This window comes from Xenopus tropicalis, chromosome 4 (assembly GCF_000004195.4).
Source record: "Xenopus tropicalis strain Nigerian chromosome 4, UCB_Xtro_10.0, whole genome shotgun sequence".
Classification (NCBI taxonomy): Eukaryota; Metazoa; Chordata; class Amphibia; order Anura; family Pipidae; genus Xenopus; species Xenopus tropicalis.
In genome coordinates, this window is record NC_030680.2 from 33,614,096 (window position 1) to 33,628,401 (window position 14,306).

The 14,306-nt window shown below is 39.9% G+C and overlaps 1 protein-coding gene across 1 annotated transcript in view; it reads left to right on the plus strand.

Moving 5' to 3' along the window:
* The first annotated feature begins 2,262 nt into the window (after positions 1–2,262).
* The window catches only part of LOC100497498 (serine/threonine-protein kinase MRCK alpha), a 60,828-nt gene continuing 48,784 nt past the window's right edge, over positions 2,263–14,306 (plus strand). Inside the window, exon 1 of the mRNA XM_002938708.5 lies at positions 2,263–3,349. Coding sequence (XP_002938754.3) covers positions 3,172–3,349 — 178 coding nt within the window. The 5' untranslated portion in view covers positions 2,263–3,171. The remainder of the gene's footprint in view (positions 3,350–14,306) is intronic.

Genomic DNA, 14,306 nt, shown 5'->3' on the forward strand with positions numbered 1-14,306 from the left:
ATGGACATGCTCAACTAGAAAAACAAGCTCCGTCAGATCACTCAGAAAGAAAAACATGTATGTGTTGCATCTGGTTGCACTAGGGAATGACTGCAGAGAAACCTGGAATGCCATTGCCATATTCTACTTAATAGCTGCAACAGCTGCAGAACCATATACAGTATATACTGTATTATATACATGTTTTATCTTTGAATCTTACAATGAAGTCAGAGCCTCATTAAAAGGTAGAGAGGGCACAATTGGGATACAGTTTCATATATTCTTTAATTACTCCTGAGGGAAAAAATGTGATGCCTTGGAAGCCACTGTAGCTGTCAGGTAGGGATCACTCAGGCGCTAAAGTCAAAGTTTCAGGTCGAAGCTCGCCTAACAGAACATTAGCGTTATGGACTGTACACTTCCCTTTCCCTAATTTTTCCCTTAATTTCCCTTTCCCTAAATACTTGATTCCAAAAATTAAAAGTAAATCATGATAGTTGCTCTCTGCCCACAGGGGTCAGTTCCCTACCCCCTAAGCACCCTGTGTAATGCAACCCCACCCTCACCTTTGAAGTGATGGATTCTGGGATTTTAAGCCCCTCTTTTTTCTATAGTGGGTGATGCACAGATTTTCTAGAAAGCAGAGGGACTTCAAGTCACAGAATCTATCCCTTAATGAAAGAATAAGGTGAGGGAGAGGTTGCATGACAGTGTGAGCCTAAGAGGGGTTGGAAAATGGTTCATAAAAGCATGGAAGTGTGGAGGTATGTCTGCATAACTGGCAGTCGAGCTCAAGTGCCTCCTAAAAGAAAGTGTTTCAACTCATCCAGGGGTGCTGCTGGCATGAGGTGAAAAATGTCCCTTGAAAGGAGTGCCTTAGCAATCTTCTCCACTTGGAGAATTGCCACTAAGAGACATATTTATTACAGTGTGTAAGCCAACAACACCAGAGATGTTCCCCATAGCAACCAATCAGCAATTACATTGAACAGTAACCTACAAGTTAGAAAACAAAAGCAAAGATCTGATTGGTTGCTATGGGCAACATCACCGGTGATGTTGGCTTACACACTGTATTACATATGCCTTTTTTTTGTTATTGTATTTTAAGGGAGTACCCAAAGAACAGATTTTTGAAAACAAGATCATTAACTAATGACTAATGACTTATTAAAACTTAGATGGCCAGCTAAAAAAATGGACATTTACAAGAACAGTTTACAGTTTTCATCTTAATTGCACATTACATCCCCATAACTTCCCATTCTGACAACTTTACTTAAAGTTACTCAGTCACAGAAAACATTGGAAGCAGTATTATATCCACACAGACTTGCAGGGGGCTTCCTCTTCCTGTAACACAGAGGTGCCTCCCATATAGGCACAGGTAGAAAAGAGCAGATTTCAAGCAGGCAGTAAGTGTTCTAGCCTTAAAGCCAGGCCTGTGCTCACATTTACATTTAGGGGCTGATTTACTAAGACACGAATTAGAATCCGAATTGGAAAAATTCCGGTTGGAAAACGAACATTTTGCGACTTTTTCGTATTTTTTGCGATTTTTTCGGCGCCTTTACGACTTTTCGGAAATTGTCGCGACTTTTTCGTTACCAATACGATTTGCACGAAAAAACGCAAGTTTTTCGTAGCCATTACGATTCGCTCGTATCTTGTCGCGACTTTTTTGTATTGAACGCTCGTAAGCGGCGGGCGAAACTTTCAGACTTAGCATGATTTTGGAAGCATCCCATAGGACTCAATGGCACCCTGCAGCTCCAACCTGGCCCAAGAAAAGTCACCATACTGAAGCTTGAATGAATCCGAACGCTACGAAAAAAATCGCAACATTTTGCGCAACATTCGGAATGGCAACGAAAAAGTCGCGATAATTTTCCGAAAAATCGCCAAATACCGATCATTACGAAAAAAACGCAATCGGACGCATTCGGCCAGTTCGTAAGTAAGAAAATGTGCCCCTTAGGGTTGCCACCTTTTCTGCAAAAAAATACTGGCCTTTATTTTTCTTTCTTTTCTTCCTATTAATACCATTGGCATTAAGCATAATTTTTACCAGTCAGGCAGGTAAAATACCAGCCAGTTGCATTAGGTACTTGTGAAAGGGCACTGGCATTGCCAGTGTGAACTGCAAACTTCCTGAATTTACCTGTCAGCCTCAGAGCAGGCAGGAGTAAAAAAATAAGGGGGCGGGGCTGCAGGTAAGCTTCGCCAGCGCCGGTGGGCGGTACCTAATGGTAAGCAGAACGCAGGTTTTTTATTTGGGCGTGTCTTTACCAGGTGAGAGGAGAAGGGAGGTGATTGCAGCGGCTTCAGGAAGAGAGACTGTCGGAGCTCACTGCTGAAAAATACAATTCATGGCTAGACAGCTGCATAACATGGTTTAACGATTAGAATGTACGATAGGTGCAGCAGTACACACACGCACGTATATACTGGGGACACTGGCAGTGCTGTAGAGGTGAGTGTGACGAGTGACAGCCCGTGTGCCTCACTAGTGCAAATGCAAGTGTGCAAAAGTGTTGCTTGTGTGTGAGAGGCCAGAGGTAGGAGAGCATGGCTGCTGGCTGTGTGTGACTGTGGCACAATGCATTTGAGTGGTGCTGCTTCAGGTGTGTGCTACTGTGTGCCCATGACAGCTGAGAAGTGTGTGGCAGTGTGTGTATGTGCGTGGGGGGAAAGTTGTGTGTGTCAGCCTATATGTTTTGTTCCTTGTGTCTGATAGTGAACTTTAGGAGCTGTTAGGGGATTCTGGGAGTATTAGAGGATTGTGGGATACCTGACCAAGGTCCTAAGGCTTTTGCCCACACAGTGCCTACTCTGAGGCACACTTTCTCTCTCAAGCGCCTCCTGTCTGTATTGCCACCCTGTGAAGGGACCACATTGCTCTGTACAGACAGACTGTGTATCAGCTGATTACAGGAGCTGCAAATATTCCTGGATATCCCATTTCCAAACCTCTTGGGGATTAATAATGCGCTTTCCTACCTCTGAATGTGGATAAGGCTTTTTTAGCTTGGAGTTTTTGAACAACATTCGCCTTGGAGTCTTCAGAATTATCACCTTGCCTGACTTCCGAGAGACTTTAAATATATACTAAACGCACAGTGGATAATTCTGCTGGGGCTGTGCTAAAGGTCCGACTGTGTCAAGGTTTGTGGACTGAAAATTATCATCATGTCAGTAGAAAGGAGGCTAAAGGAGCTGGAGGACATGATTCTGAGAGGCCCCCAAGGGCCTGGCATTGGGTCACTCAGCATGGAGACTCTAATAGATGCCCTTATCTGCCTGTGTCATGCATGCAATGCAGCACCTTTACGACGGGACAAGAACGTGACAGAATTTCTGGCCTGGGGTAAGCCATTCAACCTCATTGTTTAGTGTGCACAGATGTCCCCATCATTATGCAAATTGTGTCGTTATAATTATAGTGTGCCCGTGCTCCCAGTATACAGCTGTTAAGTGCTTTTACTGAACAAATTGAGGTTTACAGAAACTACCCTTAACACATGAACACTCCAGCACACAGTTTACCCAGATATATTCGTTTTGCCCTTAGAAATTGTGCTTATTGCACCAATTAACAGTTTGGTAGCTATCACTAATAATTTTGCATTGAAATCGATCACAAAGGGGGTGTTCGTCTGGTGCAGATGGCTAACTGCGAGTCCAGGTGAATAGGAAAGATATAGCGTCAGGGTCCATTTTGAAACATGTATCTGTATTGCAATCTAGTTGGGTCTTGAATTTGGGTCGCCACTGCAGTTAAGTTTGTTGAGGGAACTGCTAGATAACCCCAATTTGTAGAACAAGCTTCCTTTTCAGGAGTATAGATTCACAGGAGGAGGGTGTTATTCTTCTCCTTTACAGAGCGCTGGTAAGGCCCCATCTAGAATATGCTGTTCAGTTTTGGTCTCCAGTGCTTAAATGGGACATTATTGAGTTAGAGAGGGTCCAGAGAAGGGCAACTAAGCTGTAAGGCTGATGCCACACCAGGCGTAGGGCTGATTTTTTCGGCAAGCGGAAAAACGCTTGCCGAAAATTCAGCCCTACGCCTGCTACTTGTGCCTGCACCCGAATGAATGGGATACGCTCGGGTGCAGGCACATGTAGCCGATATACGCATGAAAACGCGAGAGAATGCAAAGTCTCGCGTTTTCGTGCGTATATCGGCTACATGTGCCTGCACCCGAGCGTATCCCATTCATTCGGGTGCAGGCACAAGTAGCAGGCGTAGGGCTGAATTTTCGCCAAGCGTTTTTCCGCTTATCGAAAAAATCAGCCCTACGCCTGGTGTGGCATCAGCCTAAAGGGTATAGAAAGCCTCCGTTATGAAGAAAGACTGGCCAAGCTGGGTCTGTTTACACTGGAGAAGAGGCGCTTAAGGGGGGATGTGATAACTATGTATAAATATACAAGGGGATCATATAATAACCTCTCTAATGCTTTATTTACCAGTAGGTCCTTGGACACGAGGGCACCCACTCCGTTTAGAAGGGAGGTTCCGTTTAAATATTTGGAAAGGATTTTTTACTGTGAGAGCTGTGAAGTTGTGGAATTCTCTCCCTGAATCAGTCGTGCTGGCTGATACATTATATAGCTTTAAGAAGGGGTTGGATGGCTTCTTAGCAAGTGAGGGAATACAGGGTTATGGGAGATAGCTCTTAATACAAGTTGATCCAGGGACTGGTCCGATTGCCATCTTGGAGTCATGAAGGAAATTTTTCCCCTCTGAGTGGCTTCAGATGAGGTTCCTAAATGTTCCAGTTCTCCCAACACAATAGATGAACTGGGGTACATAACTGATATGTGTGTGCTCCAAGACCGGGTAGAGATCAAGGGTAGTAGCCCATAATGGCTGGTGGTGCCTGCAGGATTAGATCAGGTAAACAAGGGGTAGGTTTCCCTCAGCCTGAGTTTCAGTGGTGCCTTAGCCCTTGCCTTGAATAAGTGTTGTCAGTCATTTAAATGCTGTAGGTGCTTATAATTTATAGTGTCAATTGGTCTTTGTTCCTTTTTAATTATTTGCTGGTATTTTTTGCTTCTCCAATGCCTGAAGTCATTATCTCTGGCAACCAAAGCAGATTAAGACTATAGACTTTTTTATTTGATCCCTCTTCTATATTCCTCTTTGACATTCAAAGCATTTTATATAACGCTTTACCTGATAGTGTACAGGTAAACATAGCAAACAGGTAAACACAAGATTTTCATGCTTCTGTCATTAACTTACATTGGAACTTGTAATGACTCTAGGGGGCATATTTATTATTGTGTATAAGCCAACATCACCTGTGATGTTACCCATAGCAATCAATCAGTAATTAGAATTAAACGGTCACCTACAAGTTGGAAACCAAAAGCAAAGATCTTCCTATGGGCAACATCATTGGTGATCTTAGCTTACAAACTATAATAAATATGGCCCTAGATGTTTTGTTACTTGCGTGATCAATTTCTCCACAGGTGGGTGACAAAATAAATGGAATCCCTCCCCACTTACTTCAGCATCAGTCACCTTGTATGGAGGGTGCCCTAGTGAGTTAGGTGGTGATTGTTCCGAAACATTTTACAGTAGGAGTCAATGGGCAATGATTCCAAGTGTTTACTTGTGAAGCTATTGCGTGCATCTGATCGCTAGTTGTGGAATTGCCCTTATGGGCTTCCAGAAAATACCTTTTCATAGACAATGCTTAGAATTGCATCTGCTTAAACACACGTAGAGACATTTATCAGTTAATGATAATCAGCATTGTCTGTTTTAGTAGCCACAACAAGTAGCTGCTACTAGTAGGTCCATGTCTTTACCCTAAGGGCAATGGCACATGGGGAGATAAGTCGCCCGTGAAAAATCCTTACTATTGCGGGTGACTAATCTTCCCAACATGCCATCCCACTGGCAAGAATTTAAAAGCAGTAAAACAAAATATTTGCTTTTGTGGCACCTTTGCCTTGCTGTGGTTTCATTCAAAGTTGCCGAAGAGTTATAACAACAAAGGTTGACATCACTGCCACCCTGCCTGTCGCATTGATTCCATCATTAGTATGGGTGGCTGTGATGTTGTCATGGTTTCAGCTGGTTTATCTGGATTTCTAACCACAGGTTCCCAGTCACAGCAGATTTAGTATATTTACCTTTGTGTTACACTGTGGAAGAGGAGGAGGAACAAAACTTAGTTTCTTCTCCTTGTCGTTAAAATTGGTCATCTTTGGAATACCTCTGCAGGTTATGCATGCCTAATTTACATCAGAAATTAAGTATTTTTTTTTTAAAAAAGTGACTGATTTTAATAAATGCTTGAAGATGAGCTATTCTGTTTTGAGCTGTAGCCACCACATGGTGCCTTTCAGTCCATTTTATTGAAGTTATATCTAGAGCCCCTTAAAATTAGATAATATAATATCTCTTTTCTTTTTAGTGCACAATAGCAAGCTGATAGACTCATTTGGCGAGACATGCTTTTAGTTATAATTTAGAAATATCTGAAGAGCTAGTCTGCACTGGGCTGCTGTTCTATGCTGTTAGATGGGATCTGTAGGTTAGCAGTGTTCGTGGATGTAGAGTAAAGATGCCATAGGCTAATGTCAGACCAAGCTTGTTCCCTGCCAGTGGAAAAAATGCTGGTGGAGAAAATCAAAATACTTCCTGATGCTAGCCTGTGTCTCTTAGCAGTGACAAGAATGCTATCCACTTGTCACTTTGCACATAAGTAAGATATAGGACCGGAAAAGTGCTTAAATCCACCCTGTGTGCACAGTGACAATGGTTGCTATTCCTGTCACTGCTAAGAGACATCAGGCAGAGTTGAGCTGTATTCGTGGCTTCTCTGCCACTGTTTTTGGCCTTATATCAATAATTGGTCCATTTAATCCTTACATCTTTGGGATGAAGACGAATACGGAGTGCATAAAAATATTATCTTTTGTATTCAGCTTTCATGTTTGTTCCTGTATGTGATTTCTGAATTGGTCTATACAGAGGATGCGCTCCTTAGCTCAGGTTAAAGCACCTGAGGAAGGGGGGGCATCCCCTGAAACATTGTCTCTGCGACTTGTACATTAGCCTATGGCAGCTAAATCGTCCTGATTAGTCGCCACAGTCATATTCGTGGCCACCAATTGCCCCATGTGTCATGGCCATGAAGAACTGAGGGAAGGATAGATTAATATGTACTGAAAAGCAATTAAGAGAATAAAAAAAGTTAGTGAACACAGAACGAAACATAGTTTGAAGAGTGGTCCTGTGGTCTACACTCACGATCCTCCTCCCTTGTTGTGAAACCTCGTTTCGTACAATATTTGGTGTGTGTATGGCAAGTCGGCGAGTCGACCGATATCGCAGGAGGCTGCTGGTATCTGCCGACTCGCCGAACGGGCGGGTTAAAAGATTTTGATTGGGCGCCATAGAAGGCGCCTGAGCAAAATCTGCCTTCAGGGCCAAATCAGCAGAAGGAGGTAGAAATCCTATTGTTTCTACCTCCTTATCTGCCGTTTCAGCCCTGAATGGTTAGTGGCGGATTGCAACGATCTTTCATGCGACCAAACCAAATCTGAACCCTCAAAGGCAAGATAATTCAAAGCTCTGAACAAATAAAGATGTCTTGATTTTACTAAATGATAAATATTCAAACAAGGATTTGGCATTCAGTTGAATACAAAAATAATGATTCTGTGCAGTCCTTCATCTGGCAGATGCTGAACTTATGCATTTTGGTGGCAGGTTTTTATTGGTACCAAAACTTGTATAATGATGCAAAACTTTTGGTTTCAAATTTGTCCATAGATTCCCAGCTTTTCCTGCAGTTGTTCCCAAGTTTCCCAGAAAGGCAGCTGGCACATCCAAAACCTAAATGCTATTATTTCTAAGTGATAACACAGACTTGTTTTTCTAGTTAAACATGTCCATACAGAACCCAGCAGAATGTTTCGTTCTGAGACAAATCTCTCGAGGCCTTTGTGAAAAATGTTTTGGGTTAATGCGTGCCTGATTGCAGTCGTAGTTTAAATGCCTGTCATTTTGTTCTTGAAGTTTCAGTATCACTGAGAGGCAAATGAGCCTCCTGCCAAGTATTTAGAGGGAAAACTAATTTTTCTGCCAATTATTTAAAACATAAAATGCCCTGTTTATAATTGGGGTTTATATTCCATTTATTTGCCCTTAAGTATTCTGCTCAGTTTTTGAGCATAGAAGCCCCTTCTTTGCATATTTGCCTTAAAACATATGTGGTAGCCATTTGCTTGGTTGGGATTATTGGCTGAATAAATTAGAGTGACATGATCTATCTATCTATCACCTCCTAAGAGCTGGATTTCTGTTCATGAATATGGAGAATGCTTCTGTCTTGTCAGTTCCCACATTTGCATCATTTAAATATTCTCTACACACAATAATATGCCCTTTTGCTGAAAATGGAAATATGATGATTTTTAACATTATTTCGCAGTGCTGTACTTTGGTGTATACATTGAACATACAGGTACATACATACAGACAGATTCAAAAGGTAACAAGGGTCTTAAATTCTAAATAGCATATAATTTCCCTCTTTGTTAGGTTTGCTTCTGCATTGGGGGCCACATCATTAGTGCAGAGATAATAATTCCATGCTGCAATCACCAGGTGATGTAAACATTTACAAATGAAACTTTTTTTCTGGAAAATAATGCATCTTTTTAACTTTTTAATTACACATGAAATAAATTAGCATTGTGACTAGTATATACCAAATCATCTTCATTTCCTGTTTATTAGCATTATCTATTAGTGTCTGCTGTCTTGTGTTAGAGCACTTATTTTCCATGCCTAGGTGTTGGGAATGTATTTTTCTGCAACTATTACACACTATATTATTAGGCAATCCCTGCAGTAGGTTGAGTGAGTATGAGCCATGCTTGGGTTGCAACATTTTATGGAAAAAAATACCGGCCTTCCTATATATTTGTCTTCACTATTAATAACACTGGAATCAAGTATCTCTTTTACTGGCCACGTGGCAACCCTAAGGGCCGTGGCAGACGGGGAGATTAGTCGCCCGCGACAAATCTCCCTTGTTGCGGGCGACTAATCTCCCCGATATGCCATCCCACCGGCTTCAATGTAAATCACCGGTGGGATAGCTAATGCAGTGCCACGATTTCCCGAAATCGCAGAAGTTGCCTTGAGAGAAAACTTTCAGCAAATTGCGGCGCCGCATATGCCATCCCACCAGCGATTTACATTCAAGCCGTTGGGATGGCATGTCGGGGAGATTAGTCACGCGTCTGCCATGGACCTAAGACATGCCAGAGGTGGGATGCTGTTGACCCAGTGAAAGTGACTGTGAAGTGTATTGTTTCTTTTACAGATAAAACATTGTTTTTAGAAAATCAGGTTGGATATTGCAATATTGACCTGTTCTGAAGTGCCACCATTGCAGAGAAAATAATTTCCACAACCATATTGTCTAAAGAGTTACTTGAATATCCCCAGGGATTTTGGGAATTTGAAAGGCATAAGTCTATGTTGGATGACTTGCAAACACACCTCTTGCAGCTGGCACCCTCTTATATCAGCCCCTACATATATTTCCTTAGTTACCAGATCTTTGTGACTTGGAACAGTTTTTTCAAGCAAAGTCTTTTGGTGTTAAATCTTCTTGTGTGTTGACATGGATCCATATTTCAAGTTGGCAGCTTACTGACCCATGTATCAGACATCGCACAATAAGCTGGCAATGTGTAATATATATATATATACCTTAATATATATATAATATATATATATATATATATATATATATATATATATATATATATTATTAGACCATAAAGATAGATTCGGCACTCACAGGACTTAAATAAAAGTGGTAATTTATTGTGACGTGAATCTAACGTTTCAGCTGTGTCCACAGCCTTTGTCACAGTTAGGCTGATGCCAGACGTGGCGTAGGGCTGATATTTTCGGCCAGCCGAAAAACACTTGGCTAAAATACAGCCCTACGCCTGCTACTTGTGCCTGCACCCGAATAAATGAGATACGCTCGGGTGTAGGCACATGTAGCCGATATACGCATGAAAATGCGAGACTTTGCATTATCTCGCGTTTTCATGCGTATATCGGCTACATGTGCCTGCACCCGAGCGTATCTCATTCATTCGGGTGCAGGCACAAGTAGTGACATCATCAGGTGAGACAAAATTGCAAGCTAATTAAGTCAAAAACAGAAAAGAATGACAATAGAAAAATAAAAAATAATCACAAATAAGAGTACGAGTGAGTATTGAGAGCTGTAAAATAGTGGGAGAAAGATATGTTTGAAAGGAAATAAAGGAGCGGGAGATCCTACATAGCTGAACTGCAACTCACTGACCGGTGCCTATAAGTGAAGCTAAATTATAGCATGAAAAACAGGACTGCTATTGCATTGTGTAAGCACAGACCTGCAAAGGTATTAAATATGAAATCAGCACAAAACGCCAGGTTAGCAGTGTCAGTGGCACGGAACCGCATTAGTATTAGGTATGAGTAATGCAGTTCCGTGCCACCAACTCTTTTTATTTGTGTTTGTTTTTTATATTTTTTTATTTTGATACCTTTTGAAGCCTTTGACAAAGGCTGTGGACACAGCCGAAACGTTGGCTCCACGTCACAATAAATTACCACTTTTATTTAAGTCCTGTGAGTGCGGAATCTATTATGGTCTGTGATATCTGCTATACTGCACCCAGGCACATTGGCTCCAGAATTATACGTCAGTGCCTTTATTACTATGTATTTATATATTATATATATATATATATATATATATATATATATATATATATATATATATAAATGAAAAACATGACATAATAAGCTGCCAATATATAATATATGAACAATGAATAATATATACCTTATATAAGGAAAACGAGAAGTCGCCAAGGAGTGTCGTGGTTATAAAAAGGCATAATACTTTTATACAGGTCATGGAACTCTGAGGCTGTTTCTGATGTCTTTATTTTTTACAAGTTGATATGTTAATACTTATAATACACAGTTTTTAAGTGAGTCATATGATACAGATGATGTCACCAAGAATAGTTTATAACCGAAAACATCACTAGGCACCTTTTTATAAGGATATTTTACAGGATGTTAATGGCTCTTGTGTAATATAAATAAGTAGCTCATACTTGTTACAATAATTTAGTATTAGACTTATTGCATGATCATAAAAAAGCGTTCATCCCAGTTACAGACCTAATTCAGGGTAATCCTGATGAATGTCCTTTTTGGGCCTAAACATTTTATGACCATGCATCAATTAAAAATGTTACAGAAGTCGTAATGAATGGTACATGCCATTTATGTGGCCTTAACACAAGAGAATAGGTGCTTGCTAATAAAAGGGGCATATGCATAAATATGTTTTTGGTTTATGATTCCTTATAAATTAACATAGACGTTTCTTCTAGAGATTCTAACCAAAATGCTAGGATGCTGATCACCTGTACAAGGGTTTAGTGAAAGATACGTTTAAGTGATTCATGTCCTGAAAATGTTTGGGCCAGCGCCCAAGCTATTAAAATGAATCAGAAAACCTCATCAATTATCTGTGACATATCATACTTCTAAGATTTAGGATGAGCCATGGCCAGTCCAGAGCATTCATACTTGATCTAATACTCTAAGGGCTTTGCCCCCTCCCTTTAAATGTTACCTGAACAAGTTCAGTGTTTACTAAATGGCCACATTTATCTTAGGTTTTTTATTAATTTAAAGTTACATTTTTACATGCTAAAATGGTTTAACTGATGTTTTTACAAATCTTTTATTATTTGCTGTATGTTGATTATACGGGATATCCAGGATTCGGCTTGGGATACTGCCTTTTTCAATAGGATTTGAATCTGGCAAAAAGTGCCTGGCCAAACTGAATACTTAAAATCACATGACTTTTTGTAACACGGAACTTGAAAAATGTTCACTGTGTGGTTTGCTTTAGCCATTCCTTGCCCTAATTTGCTTACACAAATTAGGGTTTGGATTCGGTTCGGGCTTGGGCAGAATCTTCCACAAAGCATTTGACTAAATCCCAAAATAGTGGATTTGGTGCATTCCTAGCAAGTATTCCACTACAAGCCAGTATATTAGGATTACATTCATTCACTCACTTTTTTTCAGCTCCCCTGCTCAAGCAAATTTAAGAATGTAAAGAAATTGCATTGTGCAGTGTCTTATTGTTTATTAGGCAGGTATTACATGATGCATTTTTATTATGCCTTTTTGTTTTCTTTTTTTTTTTTTTTTTTTTTTTACAGACCTCCTCGAAAGTGTCCTTTTTTTTCTCGCTAGTGGATAAGTTAAAATCAAATAAAAGCAAGGTGTTTCTTGCTGACAACTTTTATTACATTCCATTGGTTGGGGTTTGATATTTATTTATAGCCTTGTTACTTAGACAAACATACAGATCAGGTTTTGTTTGCCCTTTGTTAGACACCATGCTCCATTTTTATTTGATGCAAAAATGTCATATGACTGTTTTAGAGTCACTCTCTCCATAACTTTGGTTAGTGCTTTAAAAGTATATGTAGAGATGTCAGCTAATGCCATGTCATTAGGGTGATATTCATCTAGACTCTAGGCATTTTTGAGACATTATTTTCTTATCTTTTAGATCAGTAGTTGTCAGACTTTTTTGGTTCAAGCATCTTTTAGAGGGCCAACCCCCCCTTTATTTTTGTGCCCCCCTTGGTTCACAACAAGATACAGATATAGGAATACGTAGATGTATTGCTCATTCAGCCATAGTTACAATCAGATTTAGGGGCGCAAATAAGTGTTTAACTCTAACTCTTATCCTAACTGACCTTTTACCTTTTAGCTAGGGGTTTAGGTTATATAAATATAAAAGTGCCAACAGTTATTTTACCCAAATCTTACCCTAAATGGACTTCAAAGTGCCCATCCTGGCATTGCTCCAGGCTACTCAAATGGGGCACCCCATGGTATGTTTACCACTGATTTTAAAATGAAGCATAATTTGGTTTAAAAGGAGCATTTTCATCCAAATGCCATAGGGTTACTTGGTTCCTCAGTGTACCTAATACCTTCCATTCAAAACACAGATGCATGGATGATCTGGCAATAAGCTGACATTTTGCAAACTGCCTTGCCCATTGTTGTGTGTGTATGGCAACCTTGGGATTGTGGATGCCTAATTGCCTATGTTACACAACATCAAGTCACAGACAGGCAATATATATATACTGAGGGTCCCGTCCATTAATTTTTTTTATAACCGTATACTGTCCGGAGTGTCTGGAAGTTATAGGTCAAGAACAGTAATGGTTCAATAATCATAAACTGGATATCTCTTATTAATAACATGCTTCTTCACCAGTATCATCACAGGGCCCCCAAATCACTCAAGAATAACTTTGCAGCATATAGGTAACCGAATGTGCTGTTTATTAGTTCTTTAGAAAAATCAGTTTTTCTATAATATTTATATAGGAGTGTGTGTCACTGCCAGCTAAATACCTCTTGTATAATTGTTGCAACATGCTGTAAATATTTAAACAACTAGGTAACACCATATCTGTTATCAAAGTGGTATTATAGTGCATTGCTGTAACATTTGTGACATTCTTTCAACTTTATTGATGCTCACTGGAAGGCCTGTTTTCTATGTTTGGTGAAGCTAGACAAAAATGGAGGGTATCTGTTTTTAGAGTGAGTCATGTAACACAAATTACATCACCCCCATTATAACTGATGACATCTTAAGCACCGCTTATTAGGATATATTTTCCAGGATATTCAAGGCAGTTTGAAACTGGTATTTAACCCTTTTATAGGAAGAAATATGGTAGAGCTGTGGTGTCATTTGTGTAAGATGTTTATTCAAGAAACAGAAATTAAAGTAGGTACAGTTTTCTATTTCACACCATTTTCGTCATGGTTTCAGCTACAATGTCTAATTAAAGCCTTGTCCAGATATGGCAGACAAATTAATTAGCGGGAAGATCTATGCAACAAGTAATTATACTTTAAATTAATATCCTATCCTGTTCACAACAAGGGCGTATTTTCATAGTGGTATATAATAGGATAGAATAAACTGAGATCCATATTTTTGCTTTATCTATGGATAATGCCATAGAAGAGGCAAACTATAGGACATCTCCCACTCTTGTATGCAAAAATACAATTGTGCATAATATATTACCAGTGTTTGGGACATTTCTTATCCTTTAACTCAACACTAAACGCTGCATACAAAAGATATATTATACAATATCAGCATGCTGACTATGCTACATAACGTGTTACAAACCTTTTTTTAAGT